Genomic DNA, 9,284 nt, shown 5'->3' with positions numbered 1-9,284 from the left:
CCAATGTCTGCATATTTACACAGAAAAATGAACATGATTTAATAGTAATGGTGACGTTTAACAGTGCTTCATACTTACCTAGTGCCCCAGAGACAGGTGGGTTCTCTTCGTCTGTCTCGGTTGCAGTTATAATACAAGTGCAAATATAATACTGAAAATCTAAAAGCTAGCTCTTTCTAACCAAGATCAGCATGGCATTACATAATACATGTGATTAACAGGAAAGGAGACAGAATAGACATGGGATTTTGATAATCTTGTTAATGGAAACCAGACTTTTTTCTGTTACTGGGACAATTTTTAATCTTAAGTAAATAGTTCTATCTTGCTCTATATAGTAAGCAAAAGTAAGTAGAATTTATCTTCAAAATGCTGCCAACTGAAATGTGCTGCCTTGATAATGGCTCCTGAGTTTGGCTAAATGAAAGCTAATTTTTTTTTTGGGGGGGTCTCATGTAGCCCAGGGTAGCCTCAAACTCAAAATCTTCCTACCTCCACCCCCAAATTCTAGGATTACAGGCCAATGCCACCACACCCAACTTCACAGGTGAGAAAGAGGCAGTCTTTTTTTCCTATGAGGCCCTGCATCTGACAAAGACAAAAAATTAAAGTTATATTCCTGGGTGACTGGATTGTTGTTACTTATACTCTTACGTAGTTTACAGCACAATCTCAATATGCATAATGACCTTTCAATGTATATTTCTAAAAGATAGTAAGTTTTGAATGTTCTTCATAAAAACTTCGTTGTGTATAAAAAATAACCAGAAACAAAACTATGGATTGTTGTATATTTTGGATTAATAACTATGAAATCATTTAATAACTTATTAAATACATGCCCTTTTTGCTATTAAATATATGCCATATTCAGCACTGTGCCAAACACTGAGCTTCAGGAATGTAAAGACAAAATTATTGTTATAAGTGGACAGGGCATGGATCTATACAGAAATTATAATGTATAATTTTAGTATAATTTTTCATAATAATGCAGTAACTTAATTGAACAATTTTAAAAATTAAAGACAGTAATTAAAATTAACTATACTCATACACTGAATATTTAATACAGTATAATTTCTCATTTTAGAACTGTATATTGTGTAATCGAGTAAGGTCATGTAAAATGATGAGATTTCTGCCAGTTTCTTTTTACCTATGTTGTCAAAAGTTAAGACATGAAAAATCAACTGGGTAACTGTTAAAAATAGTAATCTCTGATTTAGAGGTTGCTAACAGTGGACAACAAGCTGAGAAGGGCACCCACGTGTCATGAATTCAGTTTTAATATTTCCCTTATGTGTACAGGTAATTGTGTTCCCATAAACACTAACATATTATAAGGTCTATAATTTTTAAATATGGAATTAAAGATTTTCTTTGGGGTGCTTCTTTAAAGTTTCCAGATCGGTGATTACTAGCCTTCTGTTATGGAGAGTCAATTAGGAACAGTATCAAACAGAGTTTCTAACTCCACTGTACTTAACCTATCAGAATAATCAACAATTTCTGATTACTCTGTCAGGCCCTAACCATTCAACAGTAAAATTTAGACAATATTACTGTCTAGAGGATACACATTTACATAAAAATCATAAAGCAAAATGCTTCACATGGTTTTTAAGAGCTCACAATGAAGTTTATGTTTCAGGTGTGGATGGGACAAACAAGATGCAGCCCAAGAATGCCTGTTCCTCAGTGAACGATGTTTCTAGTAAGTTTATTAAACTGGGTGGGCAGGCCTGCTGAGGGGCTGCTTTACAGTAGAAACACCATAAAGCTGTTAGTCTATTTGTGTTCTGGAGGTTTACAGTAATGCACTCTGGGCCTAACCCTGAAAGGCATCTCTTATCTATTGTGCTAGGCTTCAGTGCACCCATGCCAGAGGTTTTTTGAAGGGGGGCACAAAACTAAAACCAGAAAGGGCTATTTTCTTGAGTCAAGAACCATGGGGATTATACTCACCTGGATAAATATGTCAAGTTATACAGGCATTTTCCACACCACCATACAAAGGACACTACAGACTTTATAAACAAATCAGATTTAGCTATGTTGAGGACTATAGGTATGCCATCCCTAGGTACAGAAAACAGGAAGCAGAGGGGATGCCCAAATCACATACCTGTAATCAGAGACGGGATTGCAACATACAAATGACATAGAGGAACCCACCTCTTTTTCCTGTCTGAAACTGGGAGTATGGCCAAGGACTGAGGATTCCCCTCAGTTTACCCCAACTACTTAATGAAGGCTGGAGGCCTGGCCTTATTGATTGCTAACAAGTAGGGAAAAACCTAAAGCAGCAGAGTCCCACACCTGATCCGGTGTATTCCACAGCCTTGTAAAACTCCATTCTCCGGGACTAAGGACAATTCTAAGAAATTGTATTTATAAGAGGATTTACGCTTTAAGTTTGTTGAGCAAATAATTATATGCACCTGCAATAAGTTCATAAAAATCACTGGAAAAGTTTATGAAACTCCAAATAAAAGAAAAATTAATTATATACATGTGCCCCCAATACTGTTGAATTTCAGACTTTTTGTGGTTCATTTTTATGTATTTATATATGCTTTACGGAGACAATAATAAATATTCAGGTTGCTTTTCAGTTGCTTTATTTACTTTACAGTTTTTCCATGCAAATGGGCAACACTGTACTGTTGACAGAAACTCACACTGAGTGGGAAGGCAATCTCCAATTAGAAGTTGGCAACACAAGACCCACCTGGCACATGGAAATAACACAAGGCTCACCACAAACTGATCAGTAAAGGCATGTCAGGAAAATGCAAGGAAAAGGAATACATCGGGAATCACAGTATGAATCTCATGAAAATGGCTGAAGTCAAGGCATAAGGCAGAATTCATCATGATGATCATGGTGATTAGAGAGCTCCCCCATAAGAATACGCAGACAATTTCTCAACTGTAGCTCCCTAAGTTTCCTCCTAATTTCTCTCATCTCTTCCATGAACATTTCCATATCATCTCCATCTCCACCCAACCCATCATTAATCTGCCTATTGGGTATGGCCCATCGAAAGTTAGGGGCAAGTCGGCGAGCCTGTCCTCTTCGGTGGTGGTTGTTTGCTGCAGGCTGGTGGCCATCACCTCCTCCCAAAGGGCGGTCTTCCTGCCCATTCTGCAGGGGCTGCTCCATTTCTTCGTTTTCCTGGTGGATATTTGCCATGATGAGATTTTGTTTTCTGGTTGTTATTCTTTGAACACAAGTAAGACAGGGCAAGGAAAGAAACTGAATGCCTGGTGCACTGACCAGCAATATTCCGAGACTAACAACAAAAGTTTTCATTATTTTTTTTCCCGACCTTAAGAGTCTCCAGGCAAGCTCTAGGGAGCCTCCATTTCGAGCCCCTCCCCCCAGCTCTCTCATTTCCCTTCTACCTCCAAAGCCCACCATTTTTTATTTCCCAGGATCCTTTCCCTGAGCTCCGCAGGCACCAAAATGGAGGACTGAGATGCAGAGTGGGGTGGGGTAGGGGCTCTCGTTGGGGTCCCAGACAGGGCTTTCCGCACGCTCCTCCAGCCCTCCCCTCCCCTCCCCCACTGCGCCCCCCCACACACACACACACTGCCCTGAACCGACCTGGGCCTATCCCTCGCCGCGGAGTCCTCCTCTCAATCCTCGCCGCCGCGACTCTCGGCTTGCAGACCTGCAGACAGGGTGGGATCGGAGCGACCCAGCGCGGAGCTCAGTACCGCACCCCCTCCTCCGCCCGCACCCCCACTGCCCATCCTTCCCCGCCTCCCACAGCCACCAACAGCCCGTCCCTTCCATGCTCTCCAGGGCCGGGTCTAGCACTGGCCTCTGCCAGCCGGCCCGGCCGGCCCTTCCCCGAGACCCCCGCCATCCCCGCCCGCAAGCGGGGGCGCCCCTTCCCCGGGCGCAGCCACGGTTCCCTTGGCCATGCAGAAAGCCGCGGGGCCGCCGCGCCGTCCTGCAGCGCGCTCCGGCGCATCGGGAGGCTGTCGCCGTCAGGGCCGCGGCGTGCGGGCCCCTTACCTGCGCCGCTCGCCCAGGGCCCGATGCCAGCCCGCCCTGCGCAGGGAAGCGCGGAGCCGGAGACCAGACGCGAGTGACGACTGCACCCAAGGCTGCGTCGCTCTGCAGCCCCGGGTCACGTGAGGGCCGCGCGTCACTGCCAAGCTAGCTCCCCTGCTCAGGAGGCCAGTGCGACAGGAGGCCCCGCCCCAGCTCCCCGCCGCGAGCAAGCACCTCAGGCCCCACCCGTCACTCATCCAGATCCTCGCCAATCTGAGTACCCACAAGTGGCCTCACCATCTGGAGGTTGGACTTCTCCTTCCCTGTTACCAGGGAGAGTCGACACCATCCTCTATCTCTCCCTCCCACTATAGCCAGGTCTTGGCTTTAGCCTTCACTGAGATTCCTCTCCACCTTTGCCAAATGTTTTCCCCGGGACCTCTCCCCACAGACACCCTAAAGTGGAGAATGGGGTAGATTGTGCATATTTCTCTTTATTTTCTCTTTAAAAAAAATCAGCATGCTTCAGAAAATTAAAAATTAAAAGGGTCACTTCTTTTTTTGGAATGCTGGGGATAGAACCTCTAGCCTCATAATTGCTGGACAAGCAAGCTCTCTTCTGAGCTGTATTCCCAGACTGCTCCACCCCCTGCCACCACACACACTTTTTAAACTTCAAAAAAAAAAAAAAAATGGAGACAGTGCTTGTCTATGTTGTTGGAGCTACACTTGAATTTTCAATCTTCCTGCGTCAGCCTTCCTTGTAGCTAAGGTTACAGGCCTGCTCTACCAAGCCTGGTGAATTTTCAGCTTTGAAAGAAATGTTTCATTCTGCAGAATGAAAAAAAAAATTTGTTTATGTTATCCTGTGTGTGTCAGACAGAAAATATATACTCTAGGTTTTGAATGGCTGTTTTGAAACATGCTGTATTAGTCTGTTTCATTTTTTGTTTTAAGAAGGAGGGACTCTTGCTGAATACAGCTAATGCTTTGAAACTGATCTGAAACAGTTCCTTCAGAGAGAAGTCATAATTTTATATGGTGTGTGTGTGTGTGTGTGTGTGTGTGTGTGTGTGTGTGTGTAGGGTCTCACTGGTTGGCCTGGCACTCACTATACCAAACAGGATAGCCTCAAACGTGGGGTGCTCTTTCCTGCTGCTGCCTCTTCCCTCTGCCTCCCAAGTGCTGGTGTTATATTAGATATCTGAGTCCATTGTCCTCAGGAAAAAGAGTCATTTTAATTTCTTGTTTTCCTCTCCAAACCTTCAAACTACTCTATAAATATTTAATGAGCTGAAAACTAGAAAATATCTAGAAGTTAGTCCCCAAACCTCCTACTCTGGTGTGAATATTGCAAAAAATATTAGAAATAAGCGAAGGATGGATGAAGCAATGAAACTTATACTGAAAGTCATCCTGAACACAACTGTTTCCTCCACCCTGAAATCACTGTTTTTAGTTTTTGGTTATTTGCTTGTTTTGAGACAAAGTCCCACTCTGTGGCCCAGACAGGCCTGGAGTTGAAATCAGCTTTTGTTAAAACATGATCACAGATAGAAGATAGATTTTTGAAAACATAGTGTTGTTATTTACGATTTAATAACTGTTCATTATGACAGAAAGAAGCTGATTCTAGTTTGGCCCTCAAACTTCTGTACTGTCTCCTACCCTGATAAATGAGGTGGGACACTGGAGAAATAACATGGAAATGCTTGTGTGTTAAAGTTTGGGAGCCATATATCACATATAAAATTAAGAGTTTAGAGATGGATATAGCTCCAAAATCTCAAATTGCAAAATTATAGCCAGTAGTTACCTTTTAAAGTAATTCTAGAGATTTCTGGACTCTGTATCACAGGTAACAACTCTTCCTTTTTAAAAATAAAAAGTTTAGACAAACTGATCAATTTGAACAAAGGATGATTCACAAACCAGAAAGTCCAGAAAGCCGGAACAGGTTCAAAGATGCTGTTCTTCAACATGGTCATGCCACATGTTTTGGACAGAAAATGGACATGTACAGAAAACAGAGTTGAGGCTAAGTGACAGCTTGATTGATTACAGCTTAGTGCTTGCTTTTTTTTTTTTTTTAAGCATAGTGCGCTGGTAAGTTTTTTGTCAACTTGATACAAACCAGAGTCACCTGGAAAGAGGGACCCTCAATTTAGGAATTGCCTCCATAAAATTGGACTGTAGGCAAGCCTGAGGTCATTTTCTTGTTTAATGATTGGTGTTCAAGGACCAACCCAGCCAATTGTGGGCAGTGTTACCCCCTGGGCAGGTGGTCCTAGGTTATATAAGAAAGCAGACGAGAAAACCATGAAAAGCAAACCAGTCAACAGCAGTCCTCCATGGTCTCTCCTTCAGTTCTTACTCTGGCTTAGCTCAGAGTTGGGTTATTACCTGTGAGTCAAATAAACCGTTCTCTCCCCGCAGTTGCTTTGAGTCATGATGTTTACCACAGGAACAAAATACAAGTGAGAACATAGGGTCAGAACAGTTACTCCCCGACTACTGATTGAAGGTGGAATGCTGTGAATGGTTGAGACTGAGCTGTTTGTTAGAAAAGTATACTCCAACAGGCTTTAATTTAATCTTTTTCTTAAGTTACCTTGCAGTTTCTTGTGTAATTGGTCAAGTATAGAGCCATCTTTAGGCCAAATTTTGTTTAATTTAACATCATACAGACTGCTCTGTTAATAATACTGACTGGAAGGATGCGGAATAGAAGCATGAGCTGGGATATCAGACAAATCTGGGTTCAGATTCAGTCTGCTAAAGTAATGATGAGTAACTCTAAGTCAATTATTTACCAATATTTTGTGCTTCCACAGTGAAACAGGGATTGTTAGAAGAATATGGTTACATATAATAAGAATTCACCACCAGAGCCTAGCAAATTGCTGATGAAATTGACTCATTATTGTTTACTACCATTAAGTTGTTTCTAGCAGTATTTTAAGAGTATCAGTTTGTACTGCTTTCCTTAGCTATATTAACTCGTGAAATCCACGTGTCTATTTTGCATAGTTAGTGGTTTACAGTGTCTTTTGTACAAAGTAGATGACTATTTGGTAAATGAATGCATCCATACTTAAGGTGATTGTTGTTGATGATGTTGTTCTGAAGGCTATAGTACAAAGTAGGAAAACATTAAATAAATTACATTGAAAGAATTCCCTGAAAGTAGAGAAATTGTGTGGCATAGCAATTGAATGTGAAGTTTATCAAGTCGATTTTTATTTCTTTTAGTGGGTGCATGGTTAAACATTGTCCTTTTGATCCAGCTTGGATAAGTCTTTTGTTTGCAACCACCTAATTTTTCTTGAACAAAAACATACATATGTATATACTTCCAATCAAAATTTATATAGGAGATGGGTTATAATAGAGCAATGGCTTTTTTCTTTTTCTTTCTTTCTTTTTGGTTTTTCAAGACAAGGTTTCTTTGTGTAACAGAAAGAAAACTGAAAAGATGTTACGGTGGTGTGGAAAGGCGTAGAAAGGGCCAGGGTTGTTTTTCTTCTAAAGTTTCCAGTTCTGAAGAGATAAGAAAAACAAATCCCTGCATGCTGGCAGGGTCCAAAGTGGAAGCTGAGGAGACAAAAGTTTGAGATACAGAGTTGCAAAGTAGGACAAAAAGAGATACATATTATAGGAATGTTAATATAAAAGTTACATGTATGATACTGCCCAGGCTTCAGAGATGCCCGCAAAACCTGAGAGAGTTGTTCTGGTGAGAGCCCTGTCACTGGAATCTATAGGAATCTAGCCTGAGTCTCAATGGTGATGAATTACATTGGAGTAGCACTTACATGAGAGATTGATTACATGGGAGTCACCCTAGATATTTGATGAAGAGGCGTATTTTTGTTTTCTGAGTGATGAAGATTGAACCTAGTGCCATAAACAAGCTGGGTAAATACTCTGTCACTGAAGTACATTCCCAGAACTAAGACTTGTCTTTTTATCCCTCTTCTGCAAGCTTTTACACCACTAACCCAAACACACAAACACACAGAGAGAGAACTGTTAGACAATAGAACACCTTGGTCTCACACATCCCATACCCAGGAGCCACCATTCTAAAGGTCCTGAAGGGGTTAGGAGGACTCGAAATACAAAGTGTGGTTGATTGCTCAAAACAAAAGGAGCCCAATATTCAACTGTCTGACTGAGCCTATTTTAATAACAATAGTTGGAAGTTGAAGAGCTAGACTAATATATAGTTTAGCCCATACCCACTGGGAAAACAGTGGCAAAAGCATGTTATTGATTCACTGTTTTTTGTGGGGTTTTTTTGTTTGTTTGTTTTTTGTTTGTTTGTTTTTTGTTTGTTTGTTTTTTCATGATTTCACCTGTACTTGGTAAGATCCTTCAATCACATTCTGGAGCTATCAGGCTAATATCCAGTCCAAGGAGGCTTCTTTTTTGCTGAAATCTCGGGGGTTTGGTTTGGTTTGGTTTGATTTTTCTCCACTGCTGGAGATTGAATCCATGTGTGCCTGCTAGGGAAGGGCTCTAACCTTTGAGATGTGGCCTGTCTTTCTTTGTTTGCTTGTTTGTTTTTGAGACAATGATTCACTATGTAACTCACACATATTTGGCTGGAGTGCATCCAGTTGGACTGTGTCAATTACTCTATTTGCTTCTCATTAGGTTCTCCTAGTTGAATACTCGGCTTGGGAGAAGGCTCCGAGCACTGGCGGCTCTGTGGGTATAGGTAGCCCTGATCTTGTTCAGATGTTTCTCTGCAGCTTCACGGTGCTTCATTGCTGCGCTCTTCTTGCGCTTTGCTCTTTTCAGCAACATTGAAACACCTATTACAAACTGAAACTGGGTGTCAAGAATGTAGAAACACATGCTCCCTCAGGCTTCCCATGATGTATGCCCATTATAAAGTTGATGCCAAGACTTACGGAATAAAGAATGGACCTAATGAAAGTATCTCTGTAAGAATTTGGATCATTTGAAAGATATTTAATTGAAGAATGTTGTCTGAAATAATAGGGGAGGGAGAGAGCTGTTGAGCTTGGTTATCTGAATGTAAAACCAACAGATATCCAACTTCTATCATCTCTTAGAGAGCAGCAGTAAAATATTTTATTTCAAGGACTACAGAAGATGCATACATTGTGACAAGGAAGGCTTACAGTCACTATTTAGAGTAGTTTAGGACTTTACTGGAAGAGATTATCTCCATGTAGTGCCCTAAACTGATGACCTGTACTAAAGTTGTGTGTGTGTGTGTGTGTGTGTGTGTGTGTGTGTGTGT

The 9,284-nt window shown here is 41.6% G+C and overlaps 1 protein-coding gene across 2 annotated transcripts; it reads right to left on the bottom strand.

The window, feature by feature from the left end:
- Positions 1-2,607: 2,607 nt before the first annotated feature.
- Positions 2,608-4,166, bottom strand: Bex3 (brain expressed X-linked 3). 2 transcript variants are annotated; one of them, XM_059250654.1, is made up of 3 exons: positions 4,031-4,166; positions 3,614-3,680; positions 2,608-3,227 (listed from the first exon to the last, which is right to left on the bottom strand). In XM_059250654.1, the coding sequence occupies exon 3, from the start codon at positions 3,197-3,199 to the stop codon at positions 2,855-2,857; it is 345 nt and encodes a 114-aa protein (XP_059106637.1). In that variant the 5' UTR covers positions 3,200-3,227; positions 3,614-3,680; positions 4,031-4,166; the 3' UTR covers positions 2,608-2,854. The 2 variants fall into 2 exon arrangements, with proteins under 2 accessions (XP_059106637.1, XP_059106638.1); XM_059250655.1 differs by having other exon boundaries at positions 2,608-3,181; positions 4,031-4,165.
- Positions 4,167-9,284: the final 5,118 nt, after the last annotated feature.

Source organism: Peromyscus eremicus, chromosome X (genome assembly GCF_949786415.1).
Source record: "Peromyscus eremicus chromosome X, PerEre_H2_v1, whole genome shotgun sequence".
NCBI classification, from domain to species: domain Eukaryota; kingdom Metazoa; phylum Chordata; class Mammalia; order Rodentia; family Cricetidae; genus Peromyscus; species Peromyscus eremicus.
This window is presented reverse-complemented; position numbering and strand designations above follow the sequence as displayed.

What these genes read in the sequence shown, in the direction of transcription:
- Bex3 (XM_059250654.1), bottom strand. Translation starts at nt 3,199, where the DNA reads ATGGCAAATATCCACCAGGAAAACGAAGAAATGGAGCAGCCCCTGCAG.